This window comes from Ictidomys tridecemlineatus, chromosome 3 (assembly GCF_052094955.1).
Source record: "Ictidomys tridecemlineatus isolate mIctTri1 chromosome 3, mIctTri1.hap1, whole genome shotgun sequence".
Lineage (NCBI taxonomy): Eukaryota > Metazoa > Chordata > Mammalia > Rodentia > Sciuridae > Ictidomys > Ictidomys tridecemlineatus.
In genome coordinates, this window is record NC_135479.1 from 95924789 (window position 1) to 95943713 (window position 18925).

The 18925-nt window shown below is 37.7% G+C and overlaps 1 protein-coding gene across 3 annotated transcripts in view; it reads right to left on the bottom strand.

Annotated features, from left to right (window-relative positions):
• Rsrc1 (arginine and serine rich coiled-coil 1) overlaps window positions 1–16064 on the bottom strand; it is a 368715-nt gene extending 352651 nt beyond the window's left edge. The window contains exons 1-3 of one of the 3 annotated variants that reach the window (XM_078043500.1): window positions 15949–16064; window positions 5615–5817; window positions 4659–4784 (exon numbers count right to left, since the gene is read on the bottom strand). In XM_078043500.1, the coding sequence (XP_077899626.1) occupies window positions 4659–4784; window positions 5615–5808 (320 nt within the window). In that variant the 5' untranslated portion in view covers window positions 5809–5817; window positions 15949–16064. Of the gene's footprint in view, window positions 1–4658; window positions 4785–5614; window positions 5818–15858 lie in introns of all 3 variants that reach the window. The other 2 variants (XM_078043497.1, XM_078043498.1) reach the window with 2 other exon arrangements.
• Between the last annotated feature and the right edge of the window lie 2861 nt (window positions 16065–18925).

Here is an 18925-nt window from a genome sequence, read left to right on the forward strand (position 1 = left end):
AGACTAGGGCTGGGGCTCAGTGGTAGAGTGCTTGCCTAGCACGTGCGAGGCCCTGGGTTCGATCCTCAACACTACATATGAATAAGTAAAGATATTTAAAAAAAAATAAGAATTGAAAAACCATAAGAAAATATTTGCCTTACGCATCGTAGCTAAAGGGCTAACATCCCTGATAAATAACTCTTGAAAACTCAAGGAGAGACTGGGGTTGTGCTCAGTGGTAGAGCATTTGCCTAGCATGTGTGAGGCAATGAGTTTGATTCCCAGCACCACCTAATAAAAAATAAAAAAATAAAATAAAATAAGGGTACTATGTCCATCTGTAACTAAAAAAATAAGGAAATTTTAAAAAAAAAAATTTAAAGTTTCTTTTTTTTTTAAAGAGAGAGAGAGAAAGAATTTTTAATATTTATTTTTTTTTAGTTTTCGGCAGACACAACACCTTTGTTTGTATGTGGTGCTGAGGATCGAACCCTGGCTGCACGCATACCAGGCGAGCGCGCTACCGCTTGAGCCACATCCCCAGCCCCGGAAATTAAAAAAATTTTTAAAACTCAAGAAAAAAAGACCAAAAACCCAAAGACATTAGCAGAAAATTCACACAAACACATACTTACACAATACACAGTCCTTAAACGTAAAGATATTCTAATTCAGTTATGATGAAAATAAAATTGAAAATTAAAACTACTCTAAAATACCACTTCTCATTTATCAGATTAGCAAACATTTAAAACTATCACAGCACATACTATTGGTGACACTGTGGGAAAACAAGACTTTCACATTACTGACAGGAAATCAACAATTTCTAACAAAAGTATAAACATACTTACCTCTGATCCATAAATCTGATTTTGGGGACTTTCCCATGGAGGATTACACCCAGCAATTAAAAATATTCATGTGCTAGTTCATTCACAAAAGCTCTTTGGCAACTGCAAAATAATGGCTGTATTTTAACTGTATCTACCTAGGCAGTGGCTAAACAAACTTCAACACAAGCAATGATAGGGTACTAGCAACTATAAAAGTAAGATCTACATTCTGATGTGGATTTCCAATACACATCTGCAAAAAAAAAAAAGGAAGCAAAGTGCAAAGAACAGTCATATTTGCCACATATGATGCTGCTCATTCATCTAAAACAAAACATGGAAGAATAAGACACGAATACTAGTTATACAGAGGAGAAGGTAGAAACAAAACACATGGAAAATGGTGGAGTGATACTTCTCTGGGTGCACCTTCTAATATAGTGGTATTTTCTGAAACCATGTTAATGTTTCAAGTACTAAAATAATGAAACAAAAATCAAAAAGTTTAGCAGCATAAAAAATGAAATATAAACAGAAAATATAAACAGAAACAATGAACTTAACTCTTTCTAAATGAAGAAACTAACCACATTGAAAAAACAGGTGAGGACCAGGTACAGAATTGTATATCCTTAGGGTACAGATTAAAAAAGCTATAAAAACTATTTAAAGGTCAGGGGTGCAGTTCAGTGGTAGAATGGTTGCTGGTTCCTGGGCTCCAACCCTGGCATGGGGAAGGGGGGAAGGGGGGACAGGGGGGAGTCTAATTTGTAAGTTTGTTTTTCATAGTGATATATATTAGCAATTCTAAAACTGTTGTCTATATTCTATAATTATGCAAGTAAATATACTGTGGAGTAGGGAAGGCCTTCTCATTATTGAAGAAAGAAGTTACAGGTCACAATTTGAATACTTCAAGAACATAAAAAGTTATCTTAAAAAGCACAATTGTCCAATAACTCCATAACTCACCCACAGAAACTTCAAACTTTCAACTTCCCAATTCCTGCCATTCCCTAGGCACATTTCATCTTTAAATTATTTTGTATACACTTAACACTGAAGTTTTCTGGAAGTATTTGACTTGTTCATCTGAAATCACTGTCTGCTATTAAAAGCAGAGATCGATAACACACCTTCAGATTTAAAATCATATATTATGCTTTCTTTAAAAATTCACTACTTTCATTTTCTATATCTAAATTAAAGCATTGATTAAACTGTTCAAGGAATGAGTTGTTTAACTTTCTTGTTAAACTAAGGTTAACCCAGAAACTCACTTAGTTTAAGCACTTTGAAAAATAAATTTTGGGGCTAGGGACATAGCTCAGTTAGTAGAATACTTGCCTTGCATGCACAAGGCCCTGGGTTCAATCTCCAGCACCACAAAACAAACAAACAAATATCTAAATAATTTTCCAAAAATAATGTAATAGGGCATGAATAATGTAATTTCTCAAAATATAAGACTCTTCAGTGTGTCTAGATTATTTAGTTATTATAGTTAAATATGAACCACAATATCAATGCAGGAAGGTGGGAACCAGTGATTTTGAATCAACTTTCTTCATACACAGAATGAAGACAGCCCAACAGTTACAAACTCAATAGCAGGTGTGCAGGATTATCTACTATGGGCTCAACTTCACCACCTATCCCCTCAATGTCTTCCTTACACTGTCAAGGAAAAGAAAGTGACTATACTTCCCAATCCCCAGAGGTACTGCAGGTAGGTGCCTGGGCAGGGAAGCTTCCAGGTGAGCCCACTGTGCCACAAAGAGAGAGAGCTAAGATTTCCACTGACTACTGAGAAAACAACCAATATACAGCTTCAGGCTGAAATAGCAATGAGGTCAGCCCCTGCACTCCCAGAGGTCATGATCCTCTCCCTGTGGGAAAACCCTCACCCTCACACTGGGAATTAAGTAGCTTTTTGGATTCTACTGATGCACCATACCTGAAAGTACTCTATACATTAAAAAAATAATAATAAACATAAAAAGAACAATGTTATTTCTGTTCTCACTTATAGGAAATTTTGACTGAAACTGCTTTCTGGTAATCAGTCTCTCATTTAGACAAATAAGTGCCTCCAGAATAAATCCTTGCTTCTACATATCAATAAAATATCAATAAAATAAAACTTTCCTAATGGAAAAAAAAAACAGTTCCCTACCTAACTTTAAAATCCTCAATTAATTGTTCAGTCAATGCATTTTTACTGAGCAAGGGATTAACCAAGAGAATCTCCTACAAAAGAGTCCCCTAGAAGAGAGAGTCCTCTACAAGAGTTTCTAAAATGAGAATAACAAAAACATAATACTCATTGTTTCAAATCAAAAAATATATGTGAAACATATGTGAAAAGGGTGAGTTAAATTTGACTTGGGGAAAAAAAGTAAAAATCAAAAAAAGAATTCAAAAAAAAGAGAAGTAAAGGTTAAATAGAATTAACATTATAGAGTAAAAAGAATTCTCAAAGAAAAGATGATGGCATTTTTGGCAGGGGGGGGAAGCATGCTCAAATCAACAAAGCTTGCAACTCTGGAGAACAAAGCTACATAAAACAAAGTGGTTTATACACAGAATGTTTAGAAAAAATGGGAAGATTAAGGCCAAATAATAAAAGGTCAGTAAAGTTAAATATCTGGACTTTACTGCTATTATCCAACTTCAGATTCATAGAATTATAATATTTTATGCCTAGATAACAAAATTGGGCTGCTAATATACATTCAGATTAGAGCCTAACAGTACACAGCACTAAGCCAAGAAAAGAAAACCATCTTTTTTTTTTTTTTTACTGTATTGGAGATTGAGCCCAGGGCGGCATACTAAGCAAGCACTCTACCACTGAACTACCTCCCCAGTCCTAGATACTAATCCTTTTAAAATACTGCTTTATCCTTTTTTTATCCCAACATTCTCCTGTTCAAAAGTCTTCAATGACTTCTAAACACCTACTTTGACCAAGGCACTCAATACCACAGTTCCTACCCAATTATGGAGTATTTTCTACCACTGATGGCAATGTACAAACTCTTCAAGTACTTTTTTCTCTGTTTCACCACTGAGTGGGCAAGGCTACCAAATACAGGAGGAGAGATACCTCATGCATTAGTCTGTCCAGGTTGCAGTAACAAAATGCCATAGATTGGGTATCTTAAACAAAAGAAATTTATTTTCTTAGTTTTACAGGACAGAATTCCAAGATCCAGATGCCAGGGCTCTCTTCTGTCTTGTGAACAGCAGCCTTTTCTCCATATCCTTACATAGCCTCCTCTGAGGACATAGAGAATAATCTCTCTTCCTCTTCTTACAAGGCCACCAGCCCTATCAGATTAAGGTCCCAACATTACAACCTCAAATAACTTGACCTTCACAAAAGCTATATCTCCAAATACAGTCACAATAGAAGGTGGAACGTCAATAAATGATTTCTGGAGGACACAAATATTCAGGCCATAAAATATCATATCATTTCTGAGGTTAGACCTAACTAGATTCTATGGATTCAGCTATTACACTCTTGAATGCACCCACTATAACAGGAAAAAAGCCCAAATAGCCTATTAGAGAATGAGAAGCTACACGCATCCCGACCAAGAGCCAGAACCAAATGCCAGGTATACAGTAGAGTTACACCAAACCACCCAGTTCCAATCAAGCCATCAGATGCTGTCTTTGTCATCAGATAATGACAACTGCATGATCGGCTCCAGGTGAGACAAGCAGAAGAACTGCCAGCTGAGGTCAGTCAAAATTGTAAAAATAATGAAAATAAATGAGAGTTGCTTAAAGTCATTGATTTGGGAACAGCAATAAACCAATAAAATATACCTTCTTGTTCTGCTTTTTGATCTAGATCTCTGGATTCTGTAAGACTTCCCTCGACCCCTTGAACGACTTCTACTTCGTTTTCTTCTAGAGCCGTAAGAAGAGCTACTGCTTGACCGATGTCTGCGTCTGAAATAAAGTCAAATATCATCCCTATAAAAAGTATTTGTTATAGGAATTAGAGAGAAATCTAGATTATAAAGGGTCATCTCATCTTTACTGTCTCCCTCTGTCCCTAAAGCAAATAAATTAAAAGGTACTTCTCGTGTACAGTCAGATGACTGGTTCAAAATGGAAGAATCTGATAAGCTACTAACTAAGGCATTATGAGTTGTAAGTAGCAAACTACCTTTCCAAATATCAGATAACAAGGTACATGGACTATATCTACTTGCCCATAAAGAATTTAGGAAGAGGGCTGGGTCGTGGCACAGTGGTACAGTGCTCGCCTAGCATATAAGGCACTGGGTTCAATCCTTAGTACCACATAAATGTAAAATAAAGACACTGTGTCCACCTAAAACTAAAAAATAAATATTTTTTTTTTAAAAAAGAATATAGGAAGAGTAGTAAAGCCAGAGACACTATTAGAGCTGATTTTAAAAAACCTTTTGAGTTATGATTTCACCCTCATAAATATGCAAATATTAAAAGAAAAATATTTTATCCAACAAAATTAAAAACAAACAAACATGAACATTAAGGAATGTCAACCTCGCCAGACACAGTGGCACTGCCTGTAATCTCAGCAATTCAGGATGCTGAGGCAGGAAGATAACAAGTTCAAGGCCAGCCTGAGCAACTCAGCAAGACCCTGTCTCAAAAAATAAATAAATAAATAAATAAATGAAAGGATTAGGGATATAATCAGTGGTAGAGCAGCACCCTTGGGATCAATCCCCAGTACAAAAAAAAAATGTTGCCCTCATTACTGTATAAATAAAAATGATGAAAATCACCTTCTATCATAAGAATGTGAACGTGGCTGAAGGTCTCTCGACCATGATCTTGACTTTGATCTTGATTTCCTTCCTCCTTTCTTTCTGCTATAAGTTCTACTGTCTGACGAACTGCTTGAAGATGAACGTCTACGGTGTTTCTTTTTTCTCTTGCTTCTGCTCTCCTCTTCAGTATCTGAAGACCGGCGTCCCATTTCTATAAGCTTAAATTTAAAGAAAATTATTTCTAACATAGGCACACAATAAGCAAAATTCAACATACAAGTTTTTATACAACTCTTTAAAAATAAAACAAAATTTTTAAACATGTTCTCACTATGTTGCCCAGGCTGGTTCTTGAACTCCTGGGCTCAAGCAATCCTTCTACCTCAGCCTCTTGTGCAGCTGGGACTACAGGCTTGTGCCATGAATACTTTATTAAAAAAAAAAAAATTGGTACCTGGGATTAAATCCAGGGGTATTTAGCCACATCCCCAGTCCTTTTTTTTTAATTTTGAGATGGGGATTTGCTAAGTTTCTTAGGCTGGCCTTAAATATGCAGGCCTCAGACCTCAGTCTCACAAGATGCTAGGATTACAGATGTGCATCACCTTACTCTACCTACTTTGTAAAAAATTTTAAAGACATATTTGAGAAAAAATTTTAAATGTGCATGGCTTCTTAACAAGACACAAGAAAAATGTCTAATATAATCTTCTAGGACATCAATGAACTCCGTTTATAATTTTCGAACAATTCAAATCTGCTACTTATCAGCTTTTTTGCTGCTGTGACTTAAAAACCCAACCAGAACAATTGTAGAAGAGGAAAAGTTTATTTAAGGGCTCACAGTTTTAGAGGTCTCAGTTAATATACAGCCAGCTCCATCACAGGCGGAAGAATTTGGCAGAGAGAAGCAGTTCACATGATAATCAAGAAGCAGAGAGATTGTCACTTGCCAGATACAAATATATAACCCAAAGCCATACATGTAATGTCCCACATGCTCTATCCACACCCCACCTGCCTTCAGTTACTGCTCAATTAATCCCATCAGGTGATTAATTCACTGTTCGGGCAAAAGCTCTTGTAATCCACTCAGTTCTCTGAACCTTCTTGCATTGTCTCCCAGGTGAGCTCTTGGGGGATACCTCATATCCAAACCATAACACCACTAGATGGGCATGGTGGTACATGCCTGCAATCTCAACAACTGGGGAGGCTGAGGCAGGAGTACCACAAGTTCGAGGCCAGCCTCAGCAACTTAACAAGACTGTATCTCCAAATAAAAAATAGTGAGCTGGGGTTGAGACTCAGAGGTAGAGGGTGCGCCTAGCATGCATGAGGCACTGCGGTTCCATCTTCAGCACCACATAAAGTAAAATAAAGACATTGTGTCCACCTGTAACTAAAAACTACATATTTTTTTAAAAAATTGTCTTTAAAATAAATAAATAAATAGATCTGGATATGTAGATCAGAGGTAAAACACCCCTAGTTCAAACCCCCATATCAAATAAATAAATAAATTTTCCTCATTTTTTTCTAATGTCTCTCAAGAGTCAATCCTGAAAACAGTTCATTATATCAATTTTATGATATTGTAAGTTGCATTTATCATTAAATATGACATTGTTTGGTAACTGACCACCTACTCCCTACTTTTTGCCTTCCCTGAAGATACTTGGGTACCTTACAGTCACATTTTTTTCTGAGAATTCTAGATTTTTAAATGACCTCATCAGTCTTCAATAATGCACTGTAATCAACTCACTTGTGAAATCTGAGGAAATTTTAACTGATGTGCCAAAGCTGGAGAAATTATTGTGAAGTCAATCAACTCTTCACATATTGCTAGTATACAGATAGAGCGGTGTTATAAATCCTTCAGGAAGTTATTAAACAATTTATAAAAAGCCTTTAAAATGTTAGTGGCTGTTTGATAGCCAGCCGAATTGTACTTTGGAAATATATTTGGAAGATATTTTAGAGAATGATATATTCATGAAGATTTGCATTATTTCATCTGTGTGGACTATAAGAAAGTGTACATATGAATAAGAATAAAAATTGGTAATATTTAAGTGATGAAATATAATGTTTCATGTTTTTCTTTTTTGAAATCTATTTCTATACAGTTAATGTTTGTATATTTAGTATATAGAGAAAAAACAAAATTAGAACCTAAAATTTTGTATTTAGTAATTAACTCAGCTAATGAGTAGTTTACCTGTCTTAATTTAAATCTCTAGCAGGATCCAGCCAGGAGCAGTGGTGCATGCCTATAATCCCACAAGGAGAATGGCAAGTTCAAAGCCATCCCCTGCGACTTAAGAGAGACCCTGTCCCAAAAACAAAAAGGGCTGAGAATGTGTTTCAGTCATTAAGCACCCCTGGTTTTAAAAAAAAAAAAAAAAAAAAAAAGCAGGATCCATATATGTAATGGTTTAGATCAGATAAACAAAAGCCCACATCTTCCTTCAATATGTATTCAAAATAAGTTAAATGTCATTACTTCAAACAACAAAGTATTAAATTACTACTTGTTCTCAAGATCACAGAGGAGCCAGCCCTCCATGATCCTAATGCAATACCAAAAGAAATACTTGTTAGGACTAATTCAAAACTTAAAGCTATTTACCTTGAGCCACAATTAAGAATTTTATATGTAGCTCTGAACCTCAAGTTAGCTGAGGTCTTACTGTTTACAATTTAACAAAACATTGAGAAAACTTGATTTTAAAATTTTTAGTCACTAATAAGACCGTTTCCTCACTGAAACATGAAACTGATTTCAGTAAGAGATCACTGTAATCCTTTCCAGCTCTAAAATGACATGATTATGAAATCAGACATATGTAGAATGTAAATAGGTACATACATTCATAAATATGTACAGACATTCATAAAGTATATACCTACTTTTTTCTTTTTTACTAAGGATTAAACCCAGGGACACCTTATCACTGAGCTACATCTCCACACCTCCAGTCCTTTTTTTTTTTTTCTTCTTTTCTTTTTTGAGACAAGGTCTCACTAAGTTGTTGAGAATCTCACTAAATTGCTAAGGCTGGTCTAGAACATGCAATCCTCCTGCCTCAGCCTCTAAGTCCCTGGTATTACAGGCATGAGCCACCATACCCAGCTAGCATATATCTACATATATTTAAACATGTGTACATATCCATTTATACATAATATATATCCATATATACATTACACATATGATATCTACATACCCATGTATGTATGTACATATTTTCAAATATCAGTCATTATTATTACCACCACTGAGAGGTTATAGTAATCTAAGTTTTCTTATTTCTTGGCTTTACCTTTCTTTTTTTGTGTTTTCACCTTTAGGAACTCAAGAACTTTCTTTACCCATGAATAACCGTTTAAATTAAAGTAACTTTGCATTACCCTCTTACAATCTTGTTTTAAAAATAACTAAATAAGATTAATAAGATTAAAGAAATTAAAAAGTACAAATTCACAAGGATAAAGAGACTAGAAGAGAAAACAACAGGAACAGTAGACAAGATGTGTCAACAAATTTTTAGCTAATGAAAAACAGATGGAGGATTGAGAGTTAAGAAAGCTGAATACCAAGCAACTGTAGAGAATTCCAACAAGAAAAAAGCCAATTCACAAAAACCAGACTTAGAAAGAATGGGAATTTGAGACACCATATACCCCAGCAGGCACAATGAGTCATTAAGCTAAAAACGGGAACTGACTCAACTTCTGTAAAAGAAATAGCTCCCTAGATTTCCTCCCTTTTCTACCCAGCCAGGTGACTGCTCTTCCCCCAAACTCCAGCAGTTGAGGACAGTTTTGTTTATTTGGTTTTTGTTTCTTTGTTTTTTGAAGGAGGCCAATGTAGCAACAGGTCCAAGGGCTCAGTAAAAAGGTCAGAATGATGCCAAACTAAAAAAGTTATACTCAGGATAGCCTGCACCTGATGGGAAAAGCCACAGCCCTCTATAGCCTGGATGCGAACCCTGAAGCTAGGGCATCCTGGGAGCAAAACTAGAGCATTCTTTTTTGCAAAAACTCAGCAATCCCTAACTCAAGATAGGTAAGTGCATAAGGAAGAAAATACCCCAGAAGAAAATACCAAGCCCTAATTCAATAACTCTATAACACAGCCCACAGATACAAAGTCCAAACCTTAAGATTTTTCTGTAAACTCTTTTTCTATAACTTTGTAGTGAATATACAACAAAAAATAACCGTACAAGTAAGGAAAACCATAATTATAAAAGACAAAGGCTGGCAGTATAGCTTGATGGTAGAAAGTATAGGTAGTTTGTTCAATCCCCAGGGTTCAATCCCCAACACCAAAAATAAAAAATAAATAAAAGACAATAAAAGACAAAAAAACAAGCTGAGCAAAAACTAGATTATAGGATAAACCTATAATCGCAGTGGTTAGTGGTTCTGGAGGCTAAGGCAGGAGGATTCCATGTTCAAAGCCAGCCTCAGCAATTTAGCAAGACCCTGTCTCAAAATAAAAAATAAAAAGGGTTTGGGATGTGGCTCAGTGGTTAAGCAACAATAGGTTTAATCCCCAGTACCAAAAAAAAAAGGAAGAAGAAGAAGAAAAATGAAAACAGAAGACTAAACTGAGGAAAAAAAAAAAAACTTCAAGAACAAAAATTACAATCAATATCCTCAGAAACATATAAGATGACCCTGTGAACAAGAATAGGCAGAAGGCAGACCATTCACAGAACACTTGACTTAAATGATAAACAAAGGGGGGTCAATCTGTGAGGTCCAATATCTAACTGATATTCAGTCCATAAAAAATAACAGGGAAAAGAGATTATCCAAAAACTAAATCCATAGAATTTCCAGAACTGAAAGATATGCACTGCCCTAAGTCCCTGAAACAATGAATTTTTCAAAAAGACATACACAAGGCATGTCTTATAAAAAATTCATATACCAGGATGTATGTGGCTCAGTGGTAGAGGGCTTGTTTAGTATGCATGAGGCCCTGGGTTCACTCTCCAACACCACATAAAGAAAAAGAAAATTCAGACACCAGGAAACAGAGAACATACCAGAAATTTCCAAACAGAAAAAGAGTGGGGGTTGAGGGAGGGGCAGATATAATAAAAAGCATTGGGCTTTTAACAGCCACAATGAAAACTCAACAAAACAATGAAAGAAAATAAGTTTTAACCTAGAATCTTTATCTAGTCAAATCATTGGTTCAGTATGAGTTTAGAATAAAGGCATTTTTTGACATACAAAGTCTCAAAATTACACCTTACACTCACCTCTCTTCAGGAAATTACTCAACAGTATATTCCACCAAAAGGAGAGGGTAAACTAAACAAAGACAATGCAGATTGAGAATGCAAGTGATCTAACACTGAAGACAGGGAAAGCAGCCAGGAAGTTGGCAGACTCAGATTTAAGGAACACATCAGTAAACAAGATACCCAAGTCCTTGCCCTCAAGGGGCTTATGTTCTAGTGGAGTAGCAACTCTCAAAATGGGGCCTGAAGACCCTTGGATTCCTACCAACCCTTTCAGGGCTCCAAGAGTCCAAAGCTGTTTTCATTTTAACACTGTTAACTTTTACACTGAAGGTGAACAAAACCACTGACATCTTAGTAAAAATCAGGGCAGAGGCATCACACCAGACTGTAGTCAGTCCATTCACTGCCACACAATCACAGTAAAAAAGAAAGGAAAGGAAGGGCAATTTCAATTAAGAATGTCCTAGGTGAAAGAGAACAAATTGTTAATTTTATTACATTGAATCCTTGAGTATACATCTTTTTCATTCTGTGTGATGAAATGGGAAATACACTTAATTTTTATCATACCTGGAAGAATGACTGGTAAGCAACTATCTCAAGAAGGGATACTTACATATCTGAATTGCAAGCCCAACTAGCTGCTTTCATTATGCAACACTATTTTGTTAAACAACTGACAAATTATTCAGACTTCATTGTTTGGCAAACTTTTTCTCAAACATGAATGAAGACAGCCTTTCACTGCAAGGAAAAGTATTTGTTGCCAAGAATGAAATTCAAGTTCTCAAGCAAAACTATGAATTTTGGATAACTTATATCTACCTCTATGAGAATAAAGACTTCCCAAGTTAGATTTCTCTTACAAGATTCACAGTGATGTTAACAAATATGATACAATAAAGGGTGTCAACATTTGAAAGATATACCTAACTCAGTGAACCAGTATCTTCCAGCTGTCCAGGCCCTGTAGCAAAAGCATCGGTAGGAAAGATTCATTCACATGCAGGACAAAAACCATAATGTTAACATACCAGAGCAAGAAAAGTTCATTGATGCTGTTTAAAATGCCACATTATAACCAACCCTGTGTAAAGATTTGTGGTAGTGTCAAGAAAAGCAGTTATCAGAAAAGGCTATGAAAACACTTATCTCTTCCAACAACAAATCTGTGTGAAGCTGGATTTTCTTCATAAACTTCAGTCAAAGAAACTTATCTGGGGGGCTGAGGATGTGGCTCAAGCGGTAGCGCGCTCGCCTGGCGTGTGTGCGGCCCGGGTTCGATCCTCAGCACCACATACCAACAAAGATGTTGTGTCCGCCGAGAACTAAACAATAAATGTTAAAAATTCTCTCTCTCTCTCTCTCTCCCCTCTCTCACTCTTTTTTTTAAAAAAAAAAAAGAAAGAAAAAGAAACTTATCTGGCCTGGGGTCACAGCTCAGTGGTAGAGCACTTGCCTAGCACATGTGAGACCCTGGGTTCAATTTTTAGCACTGCATAAAAATAAGTAAAATAGAGTTCTATCAACAACTAAAGAGAAAAAAATTTTTAAAGGCAACTGATTTCAATAGATTGAATGCAGAAGCAGATACAATAATCCAGCTGTCTTCTATGAAGACAGACACTAGAGATTTGCAGAAATAGAAAATATTTTTCTTATTATGTTTTGCTTTAAAAAATAGCTATTTTTCATATCAAATATTACAATGTAGTAGGTTTATTATCTTATTTACTTTTATTTTGGGGTGCTAGGGTTTGAACCCAGGGCCTTGTGCATGCAAGGCAAGCACTCAACCAACTGAGCTATATCCCCAGCCCTGGGTTTATTATTTTAATTGAAAAACATTTCAAAAAAATTGTTTTAATTACTCTCAAAATACATATTAAAGATATTACCAAATAAATGAAACTTCCTGAAATTCTCAACAATTTTTTGAGCCTATAAAAGGATCCTAAGACTAAAGAGTTTGAGAAAACTGTTCTAAGTCACCTACAGTCATCACATTATTCATTACATCCTACTTATTAAGTCCATGCATAGACATGAAGTAGAAAAAAAGTAAAGAAAACATCCAAATAAATATCTTGCTGATAACCCCTCCCCCCAAAAAAAAAAATCAAGAGAAGGTGAGTTAGATTCATTTGTTTTAATTATAAACTACGTAGCTCATCCATAACAGAGACAGGGCAACTACCTTTAATCCAGAAAAGTTAACAGAAAATATGAAGATACTTCCTTAGTGGAACAAAATACACATTGGATGAAATTCCACTGTCACAAAACTACAAGTAATATTCAAGTGACTCATTTATATCTCAGAAAATTACACTGCAGTATAATGAACCTCAGTAAGAGAAAAAAAGCAGCTTATAAAGCCAGAAATGGCAGCTAACTTCACTTATTCAGAAAAGAAAGGGAACACTAAAAGCAAGTCTGAGGTGGATCCCAAATGGACTTCATAAATGACAGGTACTGAGTTCCTACTTATACTCTAAATGCATACTTACTCCTAGCTTCCCATATAATTAGCATATAACTGAATACTCTTGCTCATTCAAGTCCTGGTGATTGACTTACATTACAAAGTCCTAGTGAGGAAGAACTCTTCATATGTAATACCACTGATAAGATGCAATGAATGAAGAGACATTAACAGGTCTTTATGGTAAAGACAAGGATAAATATATCACAGATTTTCAGCTTTCCACAAGCTGACAATGTTCAGTTTAAGTGGAGAAAAAACACAGGGACCAAACTCCTACAACTCTTGGTTTTCTGTTCTCTAGTTCTTCCGAGTTTTAGCCTCATGATAACAAATTTCATCCAACTCCTCCTAATACAGAAGTGAAGTCAGAACAAGTGATGACTACAGAATAACTTACAAAATTATCTTAGCAACAGTTTACAAATGTATTTTCTTATAAAGTTGTGATTGAAAATGTGAAAGATTGAAAGACACGGTCATTCAAGAAAAGACATCTAGCCAACTGGTGGCACAGGCCCAAAATTCCAGAGATTTAAGAGGTGGAGGCAATGTGATCACAAGTCCAAGATCAGCCTGGACAACTTAAAAAGACCCTCTCTCAAAAATATTTTTTTAAAAAGTAAAGCACTGGGAATGTAGCTCAGTTGTAGAAGGCTTGCCCACCTTTTGCCAGGGTTCAATTCCCAGTACCACCAAAAAACAAATAAATAAACCAGAAAGAACTGAAAGGCATACACAAAGATGGTTCTGTTACTAATAAGTGAACAAGAAGCAGTTATTTTTTTCAGAAAATAGGCAATCAGTTTGACAAACAAAAGTTTCAAGGACTGAGCTGGGCTGTAGCTCAGCGGTAGTGCACTTGCCTGGCATGTATAAGGTTCGATCCTCAGCACCAAATACAAATAAATAAAGATATTGTGTGTCCATCTCCAACTAAAAAAAAATATTTAAAATTTTCTAGGATATGGCAATTTATAAGTCCTTCTCTACCACTCATTCATTAGTATATCAAGGCATAATCTTTGATCCTGACTATACCATAAGGAAAAAAAAAAAAGAAAGGAAAAAGATCAGTCCTCTCAGTGGGAAATCAATCCACCTCAAAGAGGTTTTAAAAAAAAAAAAAAAGTTAAGATGGGATGAAACTAGCATACAAAGAAGTTCACAAACATGTTCAGAACCAGGAAAAAGCAATGGAAGAACAGAGGTAAAATTTGGTCCTAAGGAAGAAAATCTTCAAAAGGGATAATGCTGCCCAAGCTCTCCTCCTATGGCAAGCAAAAATTCCTAGATTAGTGCCTTTTTTATTTTAAAGAGGAATTCCTCCAATGGTTTGAAAATGAAAGCAGAAAATATACTTATAAATCCATCTCAAAGATCCCACTGTAGAAATTCTCCAATTTGTAACAGCCCCGCACACAGAGTATTCTGGGACTAGTGGAGGCCAGTTAACAGACAGGTGCCAGGTGCCTTTGTCTCTTTCAGTTTCAGACATTTTAGCCCTCTTATTGAACAAAACACGGAAATAAAGTGCTACCACTTAGCAAGAAATCTCCTCTGCCTGCAAAGAGAGTGAATATTTATAGACTTTAAGACTAGAGAAGCTCTCAAAGGATACCTCATTTCCCCACAAGGTTACACCTGTCACATCTCCTCCAATCCTTCACTTGGAGCCTTCACATCTAAGCTCAAAAATGACAACTCGAATACTTTCCTGTGACAGCACTAGACAATTGAATTTAACTACCTACCACCTGATTAAGTGGAACACAACTGGGTTACTGCTAATTCTGGAAATTTAAAAACAAATTTTTCCTTAGGTTTCCGGTCTGTGTTTAAAAATACAAAGTCTAGCCAGGCGTGAGGCGCACACCTGGCACCCCTGCATCCCGGGAGGTTGAGCCAGGAGGTCACAAGTTCGAGGATAGCCTTGGCAACTTGGCGAGACCCTGTCTCAAAATAAAACAAAAAATGGCTGGCGATGAGGCTCAGGGGTTAAGCACCCCTGGGCTCAATCCCCGGTGCCAAAACAACGATATTTAAAGGCAGCATGTGAGCGAGAAGTGACCCTAGAGTCACCGGAATGAAGATCAGTCAACGTGCACTGTGGACACCATCACTGCCATCACAAAAGCAGCAGTTCAAGGGCAGCGTGGCTGTCACGTGGCCCCAGCCCACAGCCGCGGACACCCGCAGGCCCTGGGGGGCGCGTATCCCTACGTCCCGCAGGAGGCTGCCGGTGGCCGGGACAGGAGGCAGGGGTTAGAGGGCCGGAGGCCGAGGTCTGGGAGAGGGGGGCGGGACGGCCTCTGCCCGCTACCTCCGCCACCCGAACCCTACCTCCCCGCCCCACCTCTGCACCCGCCCGGACCTCGGCTCCCCGCCCCGGCCTTCCTCCAAGTCCCGGCCTCCGTTCCCCGCCCCGGCCGCGCCAGCCCCACGCAGCCTCAAGCCCCAGCAGGCCTCGGGCGTCGCCCCCGGGCCCGGGACACCCGCATCACCTGGGTCGGGACTTGGGGCTCGCCCTTGCGGTGCCGAGTCCGCCCAGAAACCTCCTCAGACCCCGCGCCGCCGGCGGCCTCGGAACTCGCCTCAGTTCAAGCGCAGCGCCTTCCGGGTTCCCTCGCCAGGCAGCGGCAGCTGATCTGTCGAATGCATCGATGCAGGCTGCCAGAGGTGAGAACGCCGAGGAAGTCGATTGTCACCACGCCAATTTTTTGTTTAGTGTTTCTTTTGCGTGCGTGTATAATTGGATTTTCTTGTTCCCAAAAGCAATAAAGGTGGGACTGGAGAATGTAATCGCCTGAGTGATTGCCTCTATCGTCACAGATAATCAGGAAACGAATCAGCCTCGTAGAAAGTTATGTTAAGACGCCTACATGTACTAAAATTGGTCATCTCCTGCTGGGGGAGGGGGAAACTCGCCCAACAATAATAAATCATGGGAGTGTGCCTGTATAGAGTCGTGTGTGATTAAATTGCAATGATTTATTTGCAAAAATACATTAAAAGTCGATGTTTCTTCTGCCCTGAAGGTGAAGGCACTCACAGGGTGGGTGCAAATTAGTTTCTAAGACTCAAGTAACTGGTTGGTGGAGAAATAGGAGAAATCTGCCTGATGCGGGAAGAAGTTTATTTTGGAGATTTTAAAATTTAAAATCAATAGAAATTAAAGCAATCTAGCATTTTCTACTACTCATTCTATGTTACTTACTTGTCCTGGTATGACAATCATTTTTATTTAAGTAAACAAAGCTAATGAGGCACATCAACTGTTAGCCTTGCTTTGGGGCCACTGTAAGAACCAATTCATTCACAACTATTACAACATAATCAAGCTAACAGTTTTCTGCAGATATCAGATGGTGAAAATCACCACCACAATGCATTTTTTTCTCATAAATAACTGTGTGTAATTAGCCAGCCATGAGGGATGGTTTTAAAACTTATCTGCAACACTGAATATTTATTTTAAATAATTCAAGATCTGGGGAATCCTTGGGGTTCCGAATTTTATTGGAGTCTGTATATCTGTCCACAGGCTGTCAGCTGAGCTTCACCCTCAATGATTTTTTTCCAACGCTGCATTTTGAAAAATCCTGCCTCCAGAAAATGTTTGCTGTTCAGTGAAATAACGTCATTAGAACTTCATTGCACATATTAATACATGATTATAAAACGTTGGATTTTTTTAAAAATTAAACTTCATTTAGGCTGGTAGGAAACTGTGCTCAGATACTGAAGACTTCTCATCACTCTGATGTCAGCATTACCATTTCTAACTTAAAATGAACCAATAAACTGTGATCATGGGAAATATATTGGTTTCAATTAAACAACGGTTGTGTCTGAGCCTTCTCATTTATGTTTTGGAATATGAGTTCAAACTCAAAAGTCATCTACTTAAAAGGACAAAGCAGTAACTGCAGGATCTCCGGATCCCTTATCAGACTTCCAATAGAAGTTATTTTGGAGCTGTTTGTGAATAGGTATTTAACACCTTCACTTGAGATCTCTTGAAACACCATATCCATTTAACTGAGTCCATTACTGGTTATTATGCTAAATAATCCTAAAAACTGAGTTTCGTAAAGGATAACATTTCTATAATTATTACCCTCTGATAGTATCAAAATTAATGTTATTACAGACAGTAGACCAAAACTCAATGTGAAATTGTTTCTAAATTCATATAATTTTGGAAAGGTTGAGATTTTGAGACGCTTCTGGAGTAACAAAAGCAAATGTTCCTATAATCATAAATACCTAAAAACGATTTCTAAAAAGCATGATTTTCATATTTCTTAAATTCACCAAATGTGAACATTTTAATCCAAGGATTATTGTGGAATAACAAAGTTATACATAGTCTCTAATTACATACATTTGAGAAAACCCTTATATATCAAATTATAATAGTGTTTTCTTTTTACAAATGTTTCAGGTGGTTTTGATGGAACTTCTTAAATTATCAACTAAGTTCATTTTGTTCCTTTAATCAATGGGTAGAATATATGCATTCTAATGTGTAATCGCTTTTATTTTTACTAATAGTATGAGATCCAAGATAATGAACAATTATTTTTAACTGTATTAATATTTAATGTATTTTAAAAGTCCCCAAAACAGCATATTTGTTACACATTCAAGTAAATGTAACTTTCCTGAGTACATATTCTTTTGTGGCTATATACAGGCATTTGTACAGCAAGCCTTGTCCTGAAATACAGACAAATGACTCGGTAATATAGATGTTCCTCCCATATAACAAATGGTTTCCATGAAAACAGCCCCAAAAATATAATTTTAAAAATTTAAATCTTATGGGGGATCTTTCTTTCCAAGAGCATCTATTTTTGAACAGTCCACGATAAACAAAAGTAGCGAAGCTCAAACTTAATATGGTTGTTTTTCTTTTGTTTTTCAAAATCAGGAAAACAACTAGAATGTTTCCCAGGGTGCGGGGGAAAAAAAACCCGGGTCGTTCTTTGTGGGAGGGGTCCCGGTGCAAGGAGTCGTAGGAGAGGTCGAGTCCTGGGACCTTAAAGAGAAAACGAAGTAGAACTGTCCTTGACCAGGAGCTAAGGAAACACTTTAAAATGGGATCTGTCAGGGAACAGCTGCTCAGGAAACATGTTAAATCGACCGGGCCCTTCAAGCGGGATCTGCCCGTAAAGGACTGGGGTCGTAGGGTGAATTACATCGACCGGGGCGAGGAGCTTGGTGAGGAGCCAGGCATAGCCTGGCTTCGGGCCGGGAAGCTCCTTAAAGGAAGTGTATGGGTCGAGAAGCTGCAGAGAACCCTGACTCGGGGCAGGCGTGTGAAGCCAAGACGATGCCTGACGCCGAGTGGTGGATCTGCGGGACCCAGGGCGGCAGGTTAGGGATTCAGGGCAGAGACCAAGGGTCAGCAACGGGAGGCCGAGCTTCCGCGCAGAACCCCCAGAGCGGACGAGGCTGCAGGGTCCAACACCCAGTGCAGAAACCAGACCCACTCCTGCAGCGCACTTGTCGGTCTCCTCTTAGCCCCGCCCCCGCGGAGTCCATCCCGCTCCCCAGTGTTTAACT